The 27,829-nt window shown below is 18.5% G+C and overlaps 1 protein-coding gene across 2 annotated transcripts in view; it reads right to left on the bottom strand.

Moving 5' to 3' along the window:
* Window positions 1–27,829, bottom strand: part of LOC107996996 (uncharacterized) — a 128,205-nt gene that overhangs the window by 8,961 nt on the left and 91,415 nt on the right. The window contains exons 2-4 of one of the 2 annotated variants that reach the window (XM_017055334.3): window positions 24,035–24,139; window positions 18,966–19,082; window positions 10,024–10,205 (exon numbers count right to left, since the gene is read on the bottom strand). In XM_017055334.3, coding sequence (XP_016910823.2) covers window positions 10,024–10,205; window positions 18,966–19,035 — 252 coding nt within the window. In that variant the 5' untranslated portion in view covers window positions 19,036–19,082; window positions 24,035–24,139. The remainder of the gene's footprint in view (window positions 1–10,023; window positions 10,206–18,965; window positions 19,083–24,034; window positions 24,140–27,829) is intronic. The other variant, XM_062083468.1, reaches the window with a different exon arrangement.

The following is a 27,829-nucleotide window of genomic DNA, read 5'->3' as shown; positions in this document are numbered from 1 at the left end:
ACGTTTTGTAATGATAATATATTAAGAATTAATTGAATTTCTTTTAAATAGAAAATTGGAAATAGTTATTTACTAATTGAAATGCAATAATATTTAAAGATTTATATTAAATTAATTAATTTATTAAAAAATTTCAAATATAATAAGTATAATCATTAATTGAAGTAATATTTAAAATTAATGTGTAACACAATTAAGGAAATATGAATATTTGTATTTTTTATTTTAAACATTATCATCTAAATTTATATTAGTACATTATTTTAATAGTACATTATTTTAACATATTTTTAATGTTTTAATGAATATTTTAACATTATGTGACAAGGAAAACATATATTATTCAATTATCTTGTTTCATATCTAATTAGCATGTGAAATTATTTTTTTATTTTATTATATTATTGAAAAGATTGTATCATATTTAATACTATATAAATTTAAATTTTGATATATAAATTTTTCTAATAACAATTTTTTATATTTTTTTTATTATACTTCTCAATGAAAAATGTTATCTTGTTTTTTTTTTGTATATATAATAATTTATATTAATATATGTATATATTGTGACATGTGTATATTCTGAGATATCTCTTATATTTCTTTAATATTTGATTATTTAAACTATTTGAGTAATATTCATCATTAATAAATAAACATATATTATAATTATTTATTGTATATATTGTATATATTACTTATTTATTATTATCATTATTAATTATTTACTGTTTATACAATACTATATACTAATTATTAATTATTTACTAGTTATAAATTTATTTTCTATAAAGTTTACTATAAAACGTAAAATGAAAAAATAAATATGAGAATATTATATTGTTTTGCTTGTCTTTCATACGTTAAATTTATAATTTAACTTACAATTAAAAAATTAAATTAATGTATAAAATACATTTAAGAATCATTATTTAGAATAAAATAAAAAAAAGGAAGTTTATATATGATTCCTAATATTTCTTAATTTTCTCGATTCTTAGTATTTAATTCTCTGTCAGAATAAAACCAATTGAAATGTTGCTTTGTTACAGTTTTAATGAAACGCATTGCAGAGATCAGAGATATCACACAAGAATATAGAATTTTACCGATATTTCACATTTATCAAGCACATACATGACAGTTCCAACCCCTTTCGTGTACACATGTATGCGTAAATATCATTGTGTAAAATACTACCTTTATTAACTAAATCTTAAAAATCAAGATTTATTGAATATTCAAAATGTTGAATCATTCAAAAATTTCAAGTAACTTTTGCAATGATTTCACATATACATCTAGTTTCATATTGAAAGTTCATAAAAATCTATTGAATTTTTTTGAATTTATAAAATTCATAAAAGAAGATATTTTTAGAAATTAAGAATGGAATTTAAAGATAATTGCAAAAATAAAATTATTTTATCAATCTTTTATTAAATACTTTTCAAATAAATCGATACAATAAAATATATTAATATAAATATATGTAAATTTATTATTTAATATAATAAAATATTGATATATTCGATTTTTGAAAATTTTTGAAAATTCAATTTCTAGAAGTAAAAATAAAAATAAAAAACTGATATATAAAAAGATTTATTTATTAAATTATAAGAAATTGAAGTTTGTTAGACGAAGGAAAGTTTGATTCTATTTCCATCATATTGCAGTCTTATTCATTATCTTCATCTCGTCTTACATAATCAATTATTAATTATAATTTCATAAATAAATCTCAATCAATATTTTTGTGTATCAACTTTTGTGTTTGTTTTGGCTTTTAAAATCAATTTTTCAAAGATATTCTACGAATATATTAACTTCAAATAATTTGTTAACATTAACTTTTCTTAAAAGTATAAATATTTTGTAATTTGTTTTTCGTGAATGTTCATATATGTTCATATATCAATGAACATAAAACGCACATTTAGGATTTGGAATAGTATTGAATTTAGTTGGAAACCAGAATGCTTGTAAGTCACAGCATGAATGGGTTGTTGAATCAATTTATTGATCGCTTTCATACAGTTAGTTGTTGTATTGATAAACTGAATTAGTGTTTGTAATTGAACAAACAATAATAAAATTAAATAAATATAATTAAGATTAAATAAACATAATTAATGAACAGACATAAAAGTATCAACAAAATATCAGAATTAGAAAGAATTATTATTTTGGATTATTGATTATTATTAAGAATTACTATTATATATTAAATAAGAAATTAATTGTATTGAAAAACTATATACTACATAATTATGATTCAACATTTAATAGAATTAGCAGTTTAATGTTAAAGACTATTCTCATTTTGAATTCCGGTGAAAAGAATAACTATAGGAAGTTTCGTATGCAAGTTATGTGGATGATACAGCAATTTCAATAAACAGATATTCTTTTATTTTGAAGAGAAGAATAAAAGAATGGTACAGATCTCAAGTACTTGCAATAAACCTTAGTAAGGCAGAAATAGTTTTTACGAGAAAGAGGATAAACTTATAAAGCTTTATAGCCTCTCATGTTTCGCTTGCATTGGATCAATGTTTTTCTCGAAAATAATAAACTTTTGGAAAAAATGATAGAGATTGTAGTGAAATTTTAATGCTTTATATATACAATTAAATTTTTAACAGTATATAAGATATAAAAAAAATTAGTCCTTACTAACTTTCTATATTCTATATAGTTAATTCATTATAATTTATACTGTCACTATATCTAATGAAATTTAAATATTTGAAATAAAATATTATTTATAAATTTTTCTTGAAGAATTCTAAATTTTTCTTTTATTAGAAACAAGAAACGTGTTCAAACGTTTTTAACGTATTCAGTCTGTTTATTTTCTCATTTATCATGTAAAATCTATTGAAGTACATTAGTCGTGATTATTTTAAACATAAACAAAATCAGAATGGAGTTAAGTATACGCATCACGTTGCAAAATCAAAGTTTACGTGTATATTAATATATCTTTTTCAATATTTTGTGGATTAAAATATTGGATTTAAATTAATTTATATATTATAATTTGATTTTAATAGACGGTTTTATTTCATGATGCTGTCTTTTTATTTATGTTAATCAATATTAATTCATGGAAAGATGAAATAGGATTGTCACATCTTTTATTGATTTAGTATTGGCATTCAAATTCAAACATTAAAAATTCAGTTTATAATATAAGAATATATTATTATATGTTACAGTAATTTATATTCATTATGTTCGTATTTTATAGATAGAGTATATCCCTTCAATAGAATATAATGTAACTGTAATTTCAAAAAATTTATCAATTATGCTAGTAGTATGTTTCGTGAAGGAATGAATAAAACTAGAATATCCTTCAAAATTAGAGCATAAATTCACTTAATTTAAATTTATCTTAAATTTTAATTTAAAAATCAAATTCTTAAAATATATATATATGTAAAATTAAAAATATTTTTTCGTATATTTCTTTTATCGTATAATTAAAATTGTACAATAATTATATATATAGAAATATAATTATATGTACAGTTATCTAATAATATATTTCAGGATTATTGAAATTAATAAAATGTTATTTTTTTATATAATTATCAAATTTTCTTCTTTAATAAATATAATTATTAACATTTATATATATGTATATGTAGTTTAAATAAAAATAATTGCTATTTCTGCTATTTATAATTGTAATATACACAATAAAATCAAGAGATTGAAAATATAATACATATCTATATATATTAAATGTAAAAGTTATAATATTTTTTTATGATTATTTTTTAAATGATTTTATTTATAAGATAATCAAATACAAACAAAGTATAAACATGTTATTTTGAATGGATTTAATAATTTCAGTTTTATTAAGAGATTATATGATGTAATAATTTCTATCAAAGAACTAGACGATGCGTCAATGTTGCAATGGTATACCGGGAAGAGGGAAACACATTTTTCCTAAGAACAATATACTTTGTTTGATCTTTGGATCTTCTGAAATCGATTAAATGCTCTGTACATATTATAAACCTGATAAAGTCTTAATACAATCAATTATGACTACTTCGAAATTAGTATTATACATTATTTTAAGATATTAAGTTAACCAAAATGTAATTTTAATAAAAAAAATAATAATGTAGTAAAAATATATGTATTTATTTATTTATAGATACATATTTTCAAATAATTAATATTAATATTATTTGTAAAAACTATTTTTTAATAATTGAAACAAAATTTTAATTTGTTTTATAATATTTTCAATAATTGATTCTTTAATCTTTTTAACAATTATATATTAATAATAATTAATATTATTGAATATATGCTTATATCCTATTTCAAAATTACTGGGAATATTTATAATATTTAACAATATTGTATACATTTATATTTTATGTATTTATATTTTTGAAATTTATTTTCAAATTAAATTTTGATAATAAGTTTCGTATAATTTTATAAAAATGTAAATTTTTATTAGATTTTATATGATACAATTGATAAAGTAGTATATTTATATTAGTAATATTGCTTCTAAGTAACATTAATAAAGTGGATATTATTAAAATTTATATTAAATCAATATTATTTATAATATTACTTTGTGAAATGCGCTATATTATTTATAAATATAAAATATAGAATATTTTTTTGTTTAATATAAATAAAATATTTTCATTTGTTCATAAAATATAATTGGAATAAAAAATTGAAATAAAAATAACTTTATTATAATGTCTTTTCAATTCTAATTATGAATAGAAAAAAATATTTTTTAAATATTTTTTAATTTCATTTTAAATTTTAATTGCATCGTAATAATCATTATATAAGAAATAAAATGCCGTGTTATTTAGAAACTTGTTTTTTCAATTAAGAATTTTTTTTAATATTAATTTTTATAGTTTTAATATGTTAAAGTAACATTCTATTAAAAGACGAATTATTTCATATATAATTTATTCTTTATATAAACAAATACAAATACAAATTTTCATCAATATCAAAAATTTTAAATTACATTATTTTAAAATAATATATATAGAATACTCTATATCATACATATTTTTATATTATATACTGATTAAATAATATTTCGAAATTTCGTGATATTAAATGTAACTTTAGAAAAAAAGGATGTATGATAAAGGTATGATCGAAAACTCGATCATAAATATCAAACGTAAAAATACGAGAAAAGCCGAAGAAAGAAAATACGATTGTACGTATTTCCATTGGATGTGTTTCATCGGTATAAATCGTGGTATATGGGTTTCTAGATTCCTAGAACCGCCAATTCCAGAAGCAACACACGATTCTTCTAGGGTTATATTAGAAAAGCCTGGTACGAAGCTGTGATTGGAGATTGCAGGAGTCACGAGAACTGACCTCCTATATAATTTCTCGGCTGGTTACCGATTGGTTGTCGTCTTTTGCGGTATGAAATACGAACGAGACGATTTCCGTTTCCTCTGTGTCTCCGCATAACATTTATTGCTCTCTTTTTATATCTATTCAGAGCAAAGAACAAAATAATGTACTGGAAATTGATCCTGGATCGTTTTAAAATAAAATATAATTACATATATTTTTGAAATAAATTTTGTAATAAATGTATTTATTAGATTTTTTTATTATAAGTATAAATTTATAACATATATATAATATATTATATATATATGTATAATAATATATGTAATTTTTTTACTTGTATATTTTAAAATATAATTTATGGTTTTGATTCTGATGAAGAAAAGACTAAATCTATGAAATATTTAAAAATTTAAAATTAATTGCAAGTTAAAAAATAAAATTTATCATTTAAAATTTTATAAAAATATTCTGTATAAAATATTGTAAAAAATTTACATTGTAGTATATATAGTTATATAATTCAATTTCCATAGATGCAATTGTAGTAACATTGTCTTATTGTTCATAAACATACATGTGTATATATAGTATAATATATAGTATATAATATAATACGTAAATCACAAATAAATTTTTTAGCATAATCATTTTTTAACAAGATGATTCTCGTAACACAATTATTTCAAATAACATCATGAATTATTTACGATGTAGTATAATATTTACTTATTACATTAATTATTATGATATAAATTTATTGTTTTTTTTTACAAAATCAGAAATTCTTACTATTAATAATTTTAACTGCTAATAATAATTTTCTTTAATTTATTTCAAATTTCTTTATTTATAATTATTTCTATTTTTTGTTGCGATGAAAATGAATCATAGGATATAATCATAAAATTTTATTATTATGTTTGATAATATAAATAAGATAAAATTTCTTTTTGAAAAGAATTTTTTGTAAAAAATCGATAATATGGTTTTGTGTTAGAAAGTAATTATGAGTTTTATGATTGTAAATAAATAAATAATATATCGGATTTAATTACAATTAATATTTAATTTCAGTATGGAATATCCCTTGAGCATACTCATGTGTCATAATAATTCATCATTGACGTGAAATAAAATCTAGTATATAATATAGTATAGAGTTATATATAGAATTTTATCAATTATATATTTTTCAAAACTTGCATCATAGAGTTTATTTATGAAACTCTATATTTTATTTGTGAAATTATTTTGTGAAATAATTGGCAACAGTAATATAATTCGCAATATTTCATGTATGCACACTCTTTTACTTTTTTAAACAAAATTATCTTTATTTAAGACATCCTAAAAAATACTTTAATTAAAACGTATTTTGTATAAGAGAATTTATATTTAATTTTTACTGAATTTGATGTAAATGAATTACGATGGAACAAGAAAATAATGATAACAAATTGCAATGAATAATTAATGATAACAATGAATAATTAAATTTATTAATGATAACAAATTGCAATGAATAATTAAATTTAATTATTCTAAAAAAAAGTTCATTATAACTTGATAAATAAGAATGTACATTACATCGAAATACAATGAAATATTTTTTAAGAAGAGAATTCTTAAAAAAATTTTAATTTTTTTAGATAGAGATATAGAGATATAGAGATCATATGAAAGTCAATTTTAATTTTTTAAATTATATAATTTTTTTTGCACTAATTGATGTAGATTATTATTTTTTATAAAAAATATTAATTATAAATAAGCTATTTATTATGTAAAAAAAATATTATGTAAAATTATGTAAAAATTATTATGTAAAAAAAATTTTTAATTTAGAATCTTGAACTTATAAAAAACTTATCATAAATAAGGAATACATGAAATGATATATTATGTATTCATGTTCTATTTATTTTTTATATAATAACTAATTTAATAAAATTTTATATAATTACTTTTATAAGTAATATGATAAACTAAAATATCTTTTAAATTAAAAATTTTTTGACGAAAATAGCTCAGTACTTTTTTGTACAATAAAAATTATTTCATTTAAAAAATTAAAAACAATAACTATTTACTATTAATTTATATTAAATTTATACTAAACAACAAGTTTTAATCAACATTTTTGTATATCAACTTTTGTATTTGTTTCGTTTTTAGAATTGCAAATATATTATCTAAAGATTAATTTCTTTTTGCAAATCTTAATGAATTTTAAATATCAAAATATAAAACATATTCTTCTAGTTTAGAATCTTATATTTTTTTTATTTAAAACTCTTTTTATAAAATAATCTATAAACTATTTTGTCTTTTTACATCTTCTATTTTATTAACATATATAAATATTAATATCATATAAAAATAAGAACTGAATTCGAATGTTTATATATGGAAGAATATTATTTATGTATTAATACATTTATAAGATATCTATATAATATATAACATTTTTATCAAGGTTTGTATTATTTAATTTTGCTTTTTGGAATTTATTTTCAATTATAAAAATATAATTCATGCTAGGTTGCACAAAAGATTCTATATTCTTCTTTTATATCGTGCATTGAATTCAATATATTCAACATTTACCATTGTCTAAAAGTTTGAGGTTGTTACTAGCTTAAACTTTGTTAAAAGTTCGTAATATTCAAAGTATAATTTTCTTTTCAACAATAAGTACCATCTTGATGTTAAGCAGGATAAATGTCTCCTCGAATAACTTACATAAAAAAGTTTTGTTTCAAAAATTGCATGACGTGAAAAAAGTTAGAACTTAACGTTCTCTTCATGACACACATATATATATATATATACATATGTATAAGTCAATTTTATTTTTCTAATCATCAATAATCATCAATAATTTTTAATATATCAAAATCAACTTTAATTGTATCTTGGATCGATTAATTCTTAAAAATAAATGAGAAAAAAATAACGATAATAAGTTTTCTGAGCCGATATAACAATAATATTTATGCAATCTTTATTCAAACTAAATTGTAAAAAAAATGTATTCTACCAGACATAAATCTTCTTTAAAGAGATCCATATAGGATTATATTAAAAATAATATCGACAATCCTTTTCAGTATTTTCGAGACCGCATACAATCAATATTATTGATAGTACTTATCAAAACACTTGTCAATATCATTGATCGTGCGGGCCTCTTTAGAAAAAAAATGTAACGGAAATGCATTATTTGTAGTGAAAACCAATACATACATAAGTACTTATCTATGAAATATACATATATATAATATGAAACACAAAAATTCAATGACCTTTACTGTATCTTTTAATATCATCCATTATTTCATTCTTATTATTTAAATTTCTGCATGATTTGGATATTGAAAATTATAAGAGATTATAAGAGAAAGTTAATATAACAAGAAACTTATTTAATTGATGATAAAATCATACAGATTTTTTTATATAGATCGAAAATATTGTTAAAAACATGTTAATTAAAAAAATATTTAATCAAAGACTTTTCGAGAGATCGATAAAGATGGAAGAAAAGAAAGAAGAAAAATGGAGGAAAAAGAATGAAGAAATCTTTTTGTTCAAAATTAATTAGTTTTATTATATAAAAATAAATTATGATAAATGAATATAAATAATAAACTAGTGATTAAATATTAATTTCAAACTAATTATACAATCGAAAGACAATGTTATTAAAATATTAGTTTCATTATAGTACTTCAAGGAATTAATAACAAATTATGAATGTTTACATTGTCTCCCTCCATATGTTAACAAAATATAATTTGAAATATGTTATTAAAGTCCTATTCATACATATGCTACTCGATTTCAAATACACAAAATAATTTCGATATTGTATATTATACTTTTAGAATAGAATTGAATTAAAATAAATTTAAAATTTAGATTAGATTTGATTCGAAATATATTTATATTACATATATATATTATTTTCTTTCTGAATCTTTGACAATTAAATTTTGTTGAAATTCAGATTTAATTTTAAATTCAGATTGGATTAAAATTTAAATTTATCGAATATTAAATATAATTTAATGTTGATAACATAGATTCTCATATCTCATAACTGCTCGCAGAACGCAATTATTAATTAATTTTTATTTAGATTAAGTTTGAGGGATATTTTAATTTTATTTACTTTATCCTTTAGATGCAAAAATTTTAAATCTACAAATTTTCTCTGTCCATATAACAGATGATAATTAAACTTCAAGTAAGAGATAATGTCATGTAAAAGAGAAAATAGAATCAGAAATGTAAAATATTAATAATAAACGTTGATATAAATTATCTAAATTATCTAAGATAAAAAAAATTAATATGCAATTCTATTAAAAAAAAACAACAAAAAAAGAGACATTTTTAAGACATAAATTTGGTTTATCTTATTATATTATATTATATTATATATTAATTGCTTTTATTAATTATCAAATATAAAAAAAATATATCTCTATATATCTATATATATGTCTATATATTCGTATTGATTTTACTAAATATACTAAGAATTATTTTATTTTTCTTAAAAAAAATATATTTTAAATAATATGATTTTCTTTTTAATCGAAAATAAAATATAATATATTTTACCTGAAGTTGATTTTGTTCAATTGTGGTACAACTTGATCTATGTTGTTGTTGAAATTTCGGTTGATATGGCTCTAACATTCTGATTTTTCCCCATCGATTGAAGAATAATGCAATTGCCGCAGCCCAAAGGAGAAGAACCAAAATAACTATCAAAGCCTCTTCTGCTCTGACTATGACTGCACCTGTACCGGAATACCAAATAATATTATTTATTGTTATTTTAAATTTATTATATAAGTACAAGTTGATAAAAATAAATATATATATAAAGTAATAAATTCGTTAAAAATTAATAATCTAGTATAATTAATATACATTAAAAATATTTTGAACTTTAATTATTTTGCATAAACTTTTTAATCTCCCAATGTAACATTCTAATCAAATAATAAAAGAATATTTTTAATAAAAATTTATATATATAATTTTAAATATATATAATTCATTAAAAAATTAAGATAAATAAATGAATGCATATATTAGCTGTATACTACTGAACGGACAATTCAAAGCGTATATAAGGGCTGTGTTTGTAAAGCATTCGGATGGATTTGGAAATAATTGGACAGAATCGTTCAGACTTGAGCACATATTTGAAACATTTAAAAATCGTGCAGTGTTTGAAAATTTGTGTTTGAATATTCAATTATTCGAATCTTAATTTTGGAAAGAATTCGGATGAATTGGGACTGTGAAAGATACAGTTGAAGATAGCTAAGTATTATGAATATGCATTTGAATCCAATCGGATATAGAAAAATTCATTGATGACTCTGTTGATAGATTTTGAACATAATACTTCTGCTTTTTTCATTTTTTCTAATTCTAATTTCTATCTTTTTCTAGCTCTATATTATTTTAATATTCTAAATAATCTATAAATATTTTGTAAAATTATTTAATATTGATTTTAACATAGTTTTAAGAAGTTTTGAATATACTTAAATAGAATGCTAAGTTTTAGAAGAATCCTTGGAGGATTATATAATCCTAATATACGGGAATAATATATGTATTATAGTAATCTTGCTTCGGTTTTTAAATAGACTTTTGGAGTTTTTTTTAAAACTTAAAATATCCTTTCATAAAATCGCAATTTTGATAGTAAATGTGATAAAAAAAAAAACTTTTGAATTTAAAATACATGATATCAAAATAAATAGAAAGCAAAAATTTTATAAATATATTACATAAGATGGTCTCACTTATTATGCATATTTTGATATTTTTTTTAATAAAATCTTTTTTAATTTCATGAAATATGATAGATAACAAAAGTATTATTTATAGCGCATGATTCAATCGATATGTTAGCAGTTTCTTGAAAAAAGAAATATCAAAAGCTATATTGATATATATATATATATCGATATATATATATATATATTGATATATATATATATCGATATATCAATCAATAAAACATCGATGAAAATTGCAAAATATATAGGGATATTTAATTAATTATGTAATATATTATTTTCAATAAATAAAATATAATATTACGTATATAAAACAATCATATATATAAATAAGCAAAAAAAGACAAATATGAAATATAAAATCATATTATTTAATTTAGTTGAATTATTAATTACAGTTTGATTTATTTAGAGAAAAATTTCAAATATTATTACAATTTTAAATATTAATAATATAAATTAATATGCAAAATTAATATTTATGGAACATCTTTGAAGACTCTAGAGATCAAAATCAAAATTTATTTATTAAGTTGTTATAACCAATTGAATTTTGCATTAGATGATAAAACAAGATGGAAATAGAATATAATAAATTTATCTTTCTTTTATTTAACTCAACTTTTAACTAATTTCAATTGTTTATACTTCATTATTTTTTATTATTACATACTTATTACTTAACTTATAAAAAATTATCTTTGTATCAACTTTTAAAATCAAATCTTCTATAAATATATTAATTCTCTATATAAATATTCGATAAAATTTAAATATAATTTACTGTGTATTTCAAACAATATAACAAGTACAAAGCTTTTACTGCGAATCTATAAAAAGATATTTTATCGTTTCCCTCATGTCAGATGCATGAATATGCAAGTTCTAAAGAAACGTGAAAAAAACACCTTATTTTTATTTTTAAATTCAAACAATAACAATAAAATCATTTTTATAACGAGATTAAATTAAAAAAAATGTCATAAAATATATTGATTTTAATAAATATCTTGGAATATTTTATATTTAAAATATGAATTTCTATGAATTATTAATTCTGTTCCTTGACAGAAGAAAAAGATTTCATATTTTATTTACACATATCATATTGAATTTATCAATCATAATTAGATAAACAGTGAACAGTTATAATCAGATATACTGAAATAAAATAGACATGATTAGCTATATATAGTAAGTGAAATAAGCCAATTATGATTACACATTAACCATGACCTAGATAAACAGAAAAGATTAATTATAATCATAAATGAGAAAAAATTTTAAAAATTAATATTTGAATATTTAATCTTTAATAAAAACACACACAAAAAAAGAAAAATCTTTGGACAAAGAAATGGAAGCGTTTTATTCATCGTATTAATATTTATTTTTATTAGTATGTTATTTAATAGAACGTTTTGTATTTTTGCTCATACTTATTTCGGATATGTATACATAAATATATATATATATATATATATATATATATATATATATAGATTTCATTTGAAATATATCGAATAGACATTGTTAAGCATTATAATAAATAGAATATTATTAAAATTAGATTTATATTAGATTAATGCAAAACCTGTAATGTTGCTATTGTGTCTAAGATATACCATATTACTTATAAATAAAATAGCATAATATACTAATATTTTCATTGTTCAATACAAATATTTTCTTCATTCATGAAATATAGTTGATGTGATTTTATTGTAATACTTTGTTGGAATAAAAATAATCCACTCTAAAAAAGAGAAAAAAATATTTATACATCATATTTTAATATTATTTTATCTGATAACAATCATCAACAAATTAATCATTTGTATAAGAATTGCAATGTTAAAAAGATTAAAATAATCTTAGAAAAATTAAAGTTCATATAAATTTGAAAAATAAATGCAAACAAATAAAATTTGATATTTATTTTAAGATTTACAAGTGTTTTTATTCTTTGATTTTTTTGCATTTTCTTCTTTTATCATCATTCATATTTTGACAATTTATTTATTATTCTCTCATTTTAAAATGAAGATTTACATAAAAAATAAATTTTATAGAAGATTTTTCGAAATTAATTGTATTTTGTATGAAATGCTGATCTACATTGTTCATCTTGCTCTATAATCCCTAATGAAAAGTTTTTATACTTGAAGAAATATCTTCAAACTTTTACTTAAAATTGATCATTAAAAAAAAATAGTTCTAAAGAAGCATTGCTGAGGAAAGATAAAAATTATAGCTATCAAAATGCTTATTTTTCTAAAAATAATATAATAATCTTCATAAATTATTTAATAACTTGATTGGTTGGTCATACATAGAGAAGAATCATGCAATATCAAGATTTTTGTTATATCTTGAAATAAAAAATTAAAATTTTAAAGAAATATATAATATAATATAATATAATATAAAACTTAATAAAAGAAAATTATTTTTGTGAAATTTTAAGATAATTAAGAATTGATAATTTAATAAAGTTAGATTTGTAGAATTTGAATAATTTAATATCGGTATTTACTCATGCAATTAATAAATTTTTAAAATAAATTAATAATAATGTTAATAAAAATATATTTATTTATTAGAATACAATATTGTTATTTAAACTTTATTGTTTGACATATCAAATATAATAATTGATTTATTTCTTTGGATTTTATATATTGTACATATCTTTATATTCGGTATTCAATTTTTCGGAATTTTAAAAATTTTTTGCCGAAAAAAGAAAAATAAAAAAAAGAATAGATAAATATTTTTTAATTTAATTTCATTCGCCAACAAATTGAAAATATGGATAAAAATATTCTGCAAGATTTTTAATAATGAATACACATATATATTACAACCATGTATAAAACATTTTATAAATGATATATTTATGTATAAAAATTGCGAAAGCTTTTTATCATACTAAATAAATTAGAAATAGTATTATAAATCTATTATAAAATTATTAATAAAAATAATTAATAGTAGTTAATAAATATTAGTATTATACATATATTAGTATATATTAGTATATTATAAATATTAGTATTATATATACTAAAAATATAAAAAATATTGAAAATCATAACTAATTATCATTTTTTGAACAACACGTTTTAGCATTTATAGAATATACAAAATTTTTATATTTTATACAATAAAATTCTTTTATTTATCATTTCAGAAAAAAAATAGTAATATTTAGTATAAGAAAAGCTTAAAACTATAAATCGATTGATATTCTTTTATAATATAAATATAATAATGTGTTAAATATTTTAAATCTGATTCTCATTTGAATATTATAAATTATCTGTTATTTATAAAATATTAATAGATTCTCGAACATATTTGGATACTTTATGAAGAATTTCACATACGAATACATAAAAATTTTATTTTAATGTTATTATAATTCATTTAAGATTTTTAAAAAGTCATTAAAATTATATATAAATAGTCCATATTTGTACATGTATATTTTAAACAAAACATTAAAAACAAAGAAGAAATTTAAATAATCTCTTTCAGAGACATCCTATGTATGTATACCATTTATAAGCTAAATAATATTTATTTTGTATCGATTTGAATAAATTTGAATATTTTTATAAAAATATCCAAATATCTCTTATCACTTCCAAATTGATTTTAGCATATGTTGCATATGATTTTTGTCCCAATATCTGTTTATTCTATTAAATGATATAACTGTAACCAAATATTCTAACAAACAAGAAATGTGGCATCAAAGGATTCGTACATTATGCACATACAATAAGAGCTACTTGCTCAATAGCTCTTTCTGAATCAATGAATACAATGTGCTCAGCCAATTTAGACTACTTCATTGACGCACTCCATTGTATACATAATCTAATATTACATTATAATAGATGTACAAAATGTTTCAAAGGAAGCAAGAAAAGCAGAAAAAAAAATAATTTCAATAATTTCAAATAAACTTTGATAATTCTAATATTTCTGGAATTTTGGAGGTTTGTTTGTTATATGTTGTTTGTTTTTTTCGATATTAAAGAACATTTTGAGTAAAATTTGATTGATTTTGAGAATGTGCATATTCTAATATTATTAATTTTTTTAGAATCATAATTTTTAATACATTAATTGATGGAATCTGTTATTTTCTATAAGAAACTATTCATATTGAAAAATCATTAGATTAGAAGATATTTAATAATCTATTTTTATAAAATTTATTATAATCAAGACAAGGAATAAGCAAAATGTTTATTTATACTTTTCTTGTCTTTAATGTTTATTTATACTTTTTTTGTCTTTCATACATCAAGTTTCTATAAATTCATCATATCTTTTAACTAATGATTTTTTGTCGTTGTGATTTACATAAATTAATATTTTATTACACAAAATATTAAGAAAATGTTAATTGATGAATGTATTATATATGATTCCATTTAAGAATTAAATTTCATATATTCGTTATTTTTAAATTTTTTTTACTTTATTTCATGTATAGAAAAAAATCTATTTCTAATGATTAAGTTATTTTCTTTTTATATACAATTTAATCCAGCAATAAAACAATATATTGTTTTTTCAAATTATGATGGCATATTAGATTTATTACATTTTATGTAATTTTTGCATAAACACATTTGAAACATGAAAAAAATTGTAAGAAAATTCATTTAATATTTTTAGATATTTTTTAAAGTAGAAAATTAACTACAAAATTAATGCAAAAAAAAACAGGATGTATGCTTTGCATTTATAATTTTTAGTATTTCATGATATGAAAAACTCCAAATTATGCCTTGCCATATCCAAGATTAATAATGTTCATAGTTAGTTTTTATGTATGTAAGAATTTGATTAAAATTTAATTAAAAAAAAAACAAAAATTTATAGCAATGGAAACGAACCAGAATACAAATTAAAAGTTTTTGTAAATATTTTTAAGAAAAGTTTATAAAACTAATTTTCAAGAAAAGTTTACGTGTAAAAAGTTTTAAATTTTACAGCGTTATATTTTTAAATGCAAGAAATTTAATTTGAAATGCAGCATCAATGTTGGTTAAAAGTTTTCCAAACTTTATCTTAAAATGAATTCGACCATGTTTTTTCAATAATTGTTTGAATCTATAAAGTTAAATAGTTAAAGAAAAGTTGAGTGATGTTTTTTTATTGATTGATTCTGAATTGTCGATAATTTATATTAAATATACATATGATATTTGTGTAATTACATGTGTATGATTACTTTAATAAACTAATCAATCGCTGCTTCATAACAATTAATTAGAACAATTTTTATTTTACAATGTTAATAGAGATTTTTAAATTTTTACATTAATTATTTTTATTTGATATAACAATTAAAAAATAGTATTCGTGCCTGCAGTATTAATATTGTAATGATAAATGGAAACTAATAGATAAGTGTTTGTAGAATGCCCTTGGACAGATGTCGTAACAAGTGATATATTTGTTAAGTAGATTGTATAAGTAGTTAGAAGTACAGTGTCTATAAGAGATTTCTCTCGATATCAGTAGTACATCGTATCCGACGGTCAGAGTACAATCACTCCACAATGAGACTTGCTTTACAAGTGAAGCTCGTGCTTTTAGAAAATTCAATTAGGAGGATTTCGGGTTTCCGGTGGGGCATGATAATAATGAATAATATCGCGGTTAGCGTTTGGTTCACGACATCCTCAAATTAGAGAAAAATTTCTCGAACTAGAATGATTCTAGTAATCAACCGTGTCTGAAATATGTCATCCTTAGAATTGGTTCAACCGAAGCATGATAAAAATGTCGATTAAACTCTTAAAAACAATAGACCCTTATTTATATTTAGACTTGAAAGAGGTTTGCGAGCGATAATAACAGAAAGGGCCCTCCATACAAGGAATTTTTCCAAATAAATTTTTCACAAATCTCAATAAGTGCACTCATACTGTGAACAAAAAGTAAAAACAATTATAAAATATAAAGAAAAATGCAATTGCAAAGTAGGAATAAAAAATACAAATATATAATTATTTTTTACAAGTTTACTAAAAATAAAAATTATATTATTGCAAAACAAAAAATTTTATTAAGCAAAAAATATATGAAAATAATAAATAATATTTTTAAATAATTTGCAATATTTTAAAAAATTTGTTGATCGAATTCAGATTTTAACAGATTAAATAAACGATTATTTTTTCTTTTTTTTTTGCTTATTTTTAGAAATCATGAAATAAATTTAGAAATCATAAAATGAAAAAAATCTTTTTTTATCTTTATATTTTATTTTAACACACACACACACACACACACACACAAATTAATGATAACTATATATGAATTCACACACATACATTCTGTTGCATTTACAAAAGAGAATCAGATTGTATGATTCAGCTATATGCTACTTATTTAATATGCAAACCAAGCTTTCATTTTAAAAGAAGAAATTTAATGTAATAAGAAATAGTAAAGTTTTGTTCGTTTTGCTCATTAGCATACTGATTACAAAAGTTTTTAAAATGTTTTTAAAAGTTTTTAAAAGTATCATAATTTTAATAGATATATATAAAAGATTGAAATATAATAAAAATATAAGATATCAAAGTTTTACACATATTGACATATTGACATATTTGATAATTAATGTAAATTCAATTCTTTTTCCTCAAGTTTTTATTATTTTTTTATTTTTTGCTTTTATATTGCTTTTATAAAATGAAATAAAATCTCTCCATTCAATATTCCATGTTAATATATATATATATTTAAAAATGTGAATAATATAAAATAATACTTTAAAAGTTATATATATGATAAAGAGATTGATTTTTAATGATATCAATTTTTATATGATTTTTATATGATATCAATTTTTATTTGATTTTGCGATAACAAACTTCTTATAGATATTTTAGATATTTATTGTTCCTATTTAAATATATTATACACATGTTTTGAATAAAATATTTATATATATTTTTGATAAAATGATATTCCATATATACGATTTGAAATTTTATTTTGTTTTCAACTATTAATAATATAAAAATAATAAATAAATAATAAATAATATAAAAAATAATATAAAAAAGAATACTATTTCTAACTTTTATAATTATGTTTTTAAATTAACATATATTAAATTATTTCAAATTATTCATTGTCTCTATTATTTTATTAACAATTTAAATTTTATTTTGTTATTTTGTTATAATTTTTATATTATTCTATTTCTTGAATGACCAATATTTCTTATAACAAATCTTTTTCTAAATTTTTCATATTAAATATTAATGTTTTAATAAATGAGTAAATAAAAATTATTATTTTAACATCAATATTTGATTCATAATTTATAATCAGCTTAAAAATATCTAATTTTATTCAATCTATAATCAACATAGATATTTAATTTCCAATTCTCAATCAGATCATAAATATTTAATTTCAAAATATTTATAATTAGCCCTCTTAAGATTTTTTGTACAATACGCCTCAAATTGTCTATAAAAATAAAAATTAGTAACATATCTGTTTGATTAAAATGTAGTGGATCGATAAAAACTGGAAAAAGTGGATCGTATCATGGTGAAGTTTAAAGGTTCAATTGCTCCTTTAATCTTTTCGAATTCTTCGGTTTGAAATAGGGAGATGAATTGTGAACCATCTGTGACTTTCAAATTACAGGCAACAAGGGTTACTAGTCTTTTGTGAGATTTTTCAACTCACCATCCGGATAGGTCGAATTAATTTTACCGGTGACATTCAATTCGGATGGCATCGATCCAACGAGGATCATGTCGTCTGGAGCTTCCTCCAGCTCCAGTTCGATTTTTGTTACGTGCCCTAAACAAATGAAAACAAAATAATATATTATAATGAAGATTGAAGATTTTTAAAAAGAAAATGTGATAGAAGGATTTATAAAGCAAAGTTTCTTTGTATAATAAAAATTGTGACGATTATTTAGAAATATAATCTTTTCATCGATTGTCCTTGAAATATATTGTCAAATTCATTATTTTGAACAATGCATGTTATTACCACTCAGTTTTAGTTTTCGATATATTTACAGAAAATTGAATATTTTGATAAACTCATTGTTAGATTTATAAATGATTATTCTATTTTTTAATAAATATGTTATTGTTATGTTATTTTGATAGTTGATACATGATTTCTTCTAAATGAGTTAGAGATTTAAGAAATTTGATTATAATGAAGTTATATGTATTTTTAAATATATAAAATAGTTAAATTAATATAATTTTTAATTAAAAAAATAATTAATATTATAATGAATTATATAAATAAACTTTCATAAATAAAATTTATCTTAATCTAATCTATAATTCATTAATTTTTTTTTATTGTTTAGATCAAGCTATATAGGAATGCGGTTATCATTAGACAACAAAGAATTTTTAAATCATTATTAAAATTATATATAGTGTAAAAATATTATTAAAATAATACAATATATAATAATATTAATATTATTAAGAAATTAAATAAATTTAATAATGATTTTTTATTTTCTATTATAGAAATTAAAAAAATATCGTTTTATTAAATATCTTATTAAATTTGAATTAAAATGTGATAAAAAATGTAAAATATAAAAGTTTCCATTTTTATTGATATAATAAAAAATTGCTTCTATTTTAAAGAAAGAAATTGATCATTAAACTCATTTTGAATACATCTAACAAATCAAAATAAATAAATAGATATGTTATTGCTCTTATTTCTTTATATATATTTCTTTCTCCTTGAAGCTATGAAACTTTTGCACTCAACATTTTTGAAAATACATTATTTTCGAGATATAGGCACATATAAAATTTCAAAAATGTTTATCATGAAACATCAAATTTTGAAGATCTAAAAATACTATAAAAAAAGACAAAATTTATATAAATAAATAAATAAATTGCATCAATTATGAGATATTTGTTATACATGAGGTATTCTTGTAATTAACTATGTTATTTATTTTAATTCTTTTGCAGCAACGAAATCGATCATTGCTGAATTGATGAATTATCGTGCCATAAAAATTATCGTATCTCATATTTTCATATATTATTAATTATACTTACAATTAATAAAAAAAATCATTATTTAAAATGAAATAATATTATTAACAATTGAAATCCAATTGTATATATTTAATATCGATGATAGAAAAGAATCTTGAAATCATTTCGTTTAAATATTAGATAAAATATTTAATAGATTAGATAAAAATAGTGTTGTTGAGAATCTTTTCAATTTTTTAAAAATTAATCCAGTAATAAATCTTTATTTTTTAATTATTTATTAAAAATTATGCTTTGCTATGATACGATGGCACGATAATGATTAAATTATTTTTTATCTATTCTTATATTTTAAATTATTTTTTTTATATTGTCTATTTTTATATTATCGTTTCATTTATACATATGAGCTACGTAATGTGACTGTATGTTTTTTTTTATTTTTCTACTTGAAAACATTGAAAATATAAAAAAATAAATATAAATATAAATACAAATATTACATGATAAAAAATCACTTGTCTGCACTTTAAGCTTTATTTACATTGAACAATTTTTTTTCAAAACATCGATCGATAAGAAATAAATAAATGGACTACTTTTGATTTAATATTTCAATTTGATAACAATTATCTTTATATGGATTAATAATTTAAAATTGATTAACAATTATTTAGCTAAAAATTGCTTAATGTAAAAACAGTTTTAAAGAGATTATGTTTAACTACCATCAATTGAATTTTAAATAAAAGAATTTTAAAAAAAATTTTAAATAAATTTGAAATAATAATATTATATTTAATTAGTAATTATATCTATGACATAAATCATATATAGATTATTGATTATATATGAATTATTGATATATCTTGCTTTGTTATTTTTAGTTCCAATCTATTCATCTCAGAGAATAAGAAATATAAATAAATTCCCAAACGATTTGTTATTTTATAATTTTTGATAATATATAAGCATATATTGAAGTATATTTAATGATCGATAGAAATCAAAACAAACATAAAATTGTACAAAAATTAATCGATTAAAGCTTATTTATTAAATTAAATAATTTAATAAGTTAGCGTTGAAACAAAGATAAAATAAAACATCTATCTGTCTCTAATAAAGAAGCTCCAATTGATTATCAATTTTTGTAATTTCTTTATTTGTTTTGTTCCTTTATAATCAACCAAAATAACAATAAGATAATTTTAAATTTTCATATTTATATTTGCTCTATATCTCTTTTTATTGATATAAATATTAATATTTAAATAAAATAATATAAATTAAAATATATATAAACAAATATATTATGTTTATAATTTTTTATATAAAAATTATTGAAATTTTTTATATAAAATAGTTTTAATCACTTTTCGATTATCAATTTTCACAAATCATTATCATTATCAATTTTCACGAATCATTATCATTAATTTGATTTAATTTTTAATAACAAAAATAATATCATAAATAATATTATTGTTAAATATCAAAAATTATTTAAAATATTAGAATTTAAATTGATATTATAATAACAAAATAGATTTACAATTATCATAATGGTTTAAATGATACTATTCAATGATAATCAGTAACCTGAATGACCTCAATTAGTGATTGAGTTGATAACAGTCAATAATGATCACTTTTAATCTAGTGCATAATCAATTATGAAAGACTTCATTAATTTTAGATAATAATATAATACTAATATAATAATTAATTTAAATAATTTCATACAAATATAAGTACAATATATGAATTAACAATAAAAGAATCATATGTTGTATTTGAAAAAAAAACATAATTAGCTAAAACATAAATATAAATATTATATATATTTGTAATAGAGAAGAATATTATATTATATTTGTAATATATTTATTTTCCTTAATTATATCATTTTTATGTAAATACATATTTTTTACATTACATATATATATTACATATATTTTACATATATTTTGCATATTTGAATAATATAAATACGAATGTTCAAAATTTTAAAGAATGATTATATATTAGTTTAAACTAAAATAAGACGAAAGTCAAAAATAAAAAACTTTTGGTTTTATTTTTTAATTAAATTAAAAACACAACAATTAAAAATCGACAAGAATAACTATGAGTACGAGCAAATTTTCTTAAATGGATGGATATTTAACTATGGATATTTAACCTAATTACTTCATTTTATTTTATAGAAATATAGAAATTCGAAATTTATAGAAATATAGGAAATTCGATTACGATTCGAAGATTTTTCTTGTAGAATTCATAAAGTTTTTTCAATTATTTAATCTCAATTAAACTCAAATCAAATCGATTAAACAAAGAAACAAACTTTAACTTCAAATACAGAACTTAAGATATCATTTAAATTAATTCAAAATCTTCAATATATCATTCAATACTTCGTTACAAGTAATTTAATTTTTTCAGAAATAAATATATCTATCATATAATTTATTTTAAAACTTGAATAAATTCTATTAAAGTTAGAAAAAATTTAACCGTATATTCCGAATATTATTATATTATATAATTCTAAAGATAATTATTTTTAATCGATGAATAAAAGTTCATAAAGAGTGTGAAACTTTGCTTTTTAAAATTTTTTTCATTTATCTCGAGTCATTAATATGAATTTCGAGATATTGTTGTGAAAAGGAAATAATCATTTTTCTTAATCATTTACTATCTCCATCTTTGTTGCACATATGGACTCTCACTGACCAATCAGAAACTTCATACAATTACAGATAAAATTTTTAGAATAATATGTGCATAAGAAAAACATTAGATGATAGGATTTATCCATTTTTATAATATTTTTAGCATTATAAATATTTTGTATCTGAATTAATCAAGATATTTGAATGAAACAAGAAATGATTTCAATGATTTTTTTTCTATTTTTTAAATGATTTTTGATATTAAAATTTGAAGCTTTTTTTTATTTTTTTACATGAAAAATCGAAGTTTTATTTGTATTCATTTTTTAAGATTGCAAAAATAATCTATTATGGAGATGTAAAATATAAATATAAAAATTTAAATTTATTGAATTTTATGTTTTTATAATACAATATATAATATGAACAATAATAAATGTGTATACGTAATGATTTTTATAAATATCATTTTAATATTTCATATTATTGATTGCACATAAGTCATAAAAAAGACAAGAATACAATATCAAAGGTTAGTTAGTGTTTTGTGTGTTGTTGGATTTGAAAATTATTGTATTCTGTATTGTTTGAACTGTTTCATTGAACTACATTCATTCATAAAGAAAAGTTTGCTCGCGTTTTTTTTATAGCTATAAAGATTCGGCTATAAAAGAAGGCGAAATTTTTTAATTTTTATTGTATTTTGATTTGTAAAATCATTCCTTAAATTTTTATCTGCAATTATATATAAAATAAATATTGTCTAATAATATATGTTTAATAATAATATGTCTTTTTAAAATTTAATTGAAAACTTAAGGTTAATATTAAATAAAACCTAAACTAGATGACATATTTTATTAAAATAAATATTGTTATCTCATTAGAAGAGAATTCATGAAGTAGATAGAGAAGAAAAAATATGTAATTAATATTATTTATAAGAATTTAAATTAATAATGAAGATTATAAAAAAAGTATAATGTAAAATTAAAAACATTGATTTAATTTTTGCTAAATTAACCATACTTTACATTAAATTATCCTCTATATTAACAGTTATTAATATACATACCATTCTGATTAACATCCTGATGTTTGTCCAGTGAAAGTGTGACATGTTGTTTTTTAAATCGATTTCTCCCCTCCACACTGATGGGCAAAAAAATTCTACGCTCTTCTGAAACCATAAAAAAAAATATCTTTAAAAAAATGATTTCCATTTCCATATTGAAATAAGAAAATGTAAAAAATTTTATATAGAAAATTTTATAATATATATATATATTTTAAAATTATTTTAAAATAATATTACATATGTATAATTAGATATATTTAATAATTTGTTTATTTCTTTAATGATAATTACAAAAATTATTTACGATATATTACAAATAATAGTTAACGATATATTATAAAAATTAAAATAAATAGTCATTTTTCTTTTCTTCAAATTATGGATTTTGATTATATGAAAAATTTTTTTATATGTATATGTGTTCTTATTAATTAATTAAAAGTTAGTAAAAAGTTTAAAGAAATTGCATATTTTTTTTCATATTTTAATAGATATTATTTTTAAAATAAATAACTAAATTTTGGCATTGATTTATTTTTTTAACAATAAACAAACAAGATAAATCATATAAATATATTGATAATTTAATTATTCATTATGTCCAAAGATGATCACTTTTTGATAAAATTTTTAGAGAAACAATAAATTTTCTTGTAAAATTAAAAATATTATTATCATATATTTTCTTAAAAATATAAATAGTTATAATGATTGTGATTGAATAAATCATTTTGGCACTGAAATATCAATATATATTATCTATTTGGATGGAATGAAAAAAACAAAATTGTATTAAAATCAAAATTTTTTTAATAATTAAAAAGAAATTTACTATTAATCTTCTATACTTAACGTATAAAAGATAGTTTTATAAAATTGTTGATGTGTTTTTGAAGAAAATAATAATAATAATAATTTTGAAATTTAAACATATTTTTTCACTTTTTAATTTTTATTTTTATTATATTATAATTTTATTTTTTTTAATTTTATTTCATAAATTTATTAATATTTTAGAATAAATATGTGAAATTATGTTAATACATAAACGAAATTATATAAATTAAGTATTGCATTTTGCAAAATGATAATTTTTTTTAATCTAATAAATATTTTTCAAATTTTTCATTCAAAAATTTTATTTTTACATTATGTAAACATTATTTGCTATAAAAAGTATATATTACTATTATAAAATTATAATAATAAATTACAGTAATTTCCATAAATTATGATAATTTAAATGATTGTAACATTTTAAAAAATTTATTAATTTAAATTCTAAGAAATTTTAATTATTTTGTTGGATGGCAATTTTAAGTTGTGAAAACTATGAATAACAAAAAAAATTTTATTTATCAATGCAAAATGGTTATTTCTTGCAATGTTTTCTTCAAGTTTCTCTGTTAACAAAATATTTATATCTCTTTAAAAGTTGTAATAGTTTTATGAAAGTTTGATCATTTATTCCAGTATTATATGAATTTCAATGAGATTTTGTATCTGATATTTAAAATTTCTATTTCTTTGGTTACATATGTATTTACAAATGTTTCCTAATAATATAAATTGTCGAAAATGCACATCAAAAATGCCTCCAAATATTTATAAATGTTTTTTAAGAATATTGGAATATCAAACAAAGTTTGTTAATATTGCATTTATCAAAAACGAAAAATTATCTTTTGTCTACAAATTAATAAAGATTAATTTTATCTTTTTTTCTATTTTTTTTTCTATTTTCTATTTTCTATTTTTCTTTTTTTCTATTACAAATTCATATTATTTATTGTTCATTTTTAAAAAAAATTTCAAATAAATGTTTATAGAAATAAATATTTTCAAATATTCACAAATATATAATGTATCTTTATTCCAAATAATCTTAATTTTTTATTTTTCTTCTTGATAGATTTTTAACAGTTTCTCCTTGAATGATATTTCATTTATATTTAGATAAAAATTGTCTTATATAATTTTTATTATATGATAATATAATGAAATAATACAATAATAATACCAATACAAATTAAAATCTCAAATAATAAATGAAAAGAAAATTTATAATTTAATTATTATAAGGAAAACTTGGGGATCATCAATTTTATAATAAAAGTTGAACATTTTCAGAGAATAAAACTTTGTTCCATCACTGTATCAACGTTTGATTTTAATTAATATTAAAATCTTTCTCAAGATTTGATTTTATGTCAAATTCATTCGATTATTCAGAAGTAATTGTTCTAATCTCAATAACTTTTTGATTTCGTATTTGCAAGTCTAAATCATTTAACATTTCCTGATTTTATTGTTCTATGTATAATATAGTACTCATCTCATATCTTTGTCCTATATATTTCGAATTTCGTATCAGATTTATCCAGAATTGAAAATCATCGAAATCTTATTCAATTAATTATTTAAATAAAATTTTTATTTTACTTTTCATTTGCTTTAATATATACCAAATAATATTATTTGAATAATATTGTATTTGGAAGATTAAAAATCATAATGATAGAAGTCATATGGAAATTATTTTGAGAATTATTATTTAAAAAAATTAAACTAGAAAATATATATTACTTAAAAAAAGAATAGTTTTCTTCATTATATCCTTTGATTTCAATATTGGATTAATTTTAATTTGAGATATAATTGAGAATTTTAATATATTGAAATAAAATAATGTAAAATTCAATAGTATAATTTTATTTTCTATCAGTTGAACTTACATCATTATAATTTTCAATTGAAAAAAAAGATTATTTTTGATTTTTAAGATGATTCTGATTTTTTTTGATATTGTATCTTAAATATTTTTCTCTTTGAATTTTTTGAGATGAAATTTTGTTTCTTACAAAAATTTGTTTATCTTATCTTCTATTATTGCTTGAAATGATTAAATATATAATAAATAAATCATTTAATAATAATTTTATTTATTTCTTCCATAAAATTCTGAAATTCATTTATAATTAATAAAATTGCAAATATATTATTTTAAATTATTATTTTAAATAATATATTAAATAATATATTATTTTAAATAAAATATAATAATTTTAAGATATTATGTCTTTCTAAATATTTTTCATTCATCTTTTCTGATAATGAGTAATTAATGAATAGAATGAATAATTTTATAACTTCAAAATTTATATACTTTAACTTAATCTAATTTAACTTAATTAGTATCTAATTAATTAATATTTTTATTTTTATACATCAAAGACTCAAAAAATATAAAAAGAATTTAGAAAAAAATGATGTTTCAAAATGAAATTCAGTCTAAATATAATTTCATTTATTTTTTTAAAAATAATTATTTGTTTTTATTATATTTGTTATTTTTTATTTCAAATAAAAATTTCAATTTTGAATTTATCTATAAATTTTCCTTAATCTAATTTTTGACTATCTGTCAAATTTAGGAATATTTTTTTTTTATAAAAGAAAAATTTATCATTGAAAATATTTCTTCATTGATACTATTCAAATTATATTATATTATAATTATATTATAATATTTTTCAAAACGTTTGAAAAATTTGTTTGTTTAGATGAAATGTTTTGTATATTAAGAACAATTATTGTGATATTAAAAATTTATGACAAATTTTATTGACATAAAACGACAATTTTATGTAATACAATTTAATACTTATATACAATCATGTGTATAAAATTTAGATTTTACATCTTGCAATGAACAAACAAAGAAAATTTAATATTATTGTATATTAAGTTTGCAAGAATGTAGAGTTTAGTGAAAAATGCATATTTCAAAAG

Source organism: Apis cerana, linkage group LG13 (genome assembly GCF_029169275.1).
Source record: "Apis cerana isolate GH-2021 linkage group LG13, AcerK_1.0, whole genome shotgun sequence".
NCBI lineage: Eukaryota > Metazoa > Arthropoda > Insecta > Hymenoptera > Apidae > Apis > Apis cerana.
The sequence above is the reverse complement of the archived record's forward strand: the minus strand, read 5'-3'. Positions and strand labels throughout refer to the sequence as shown.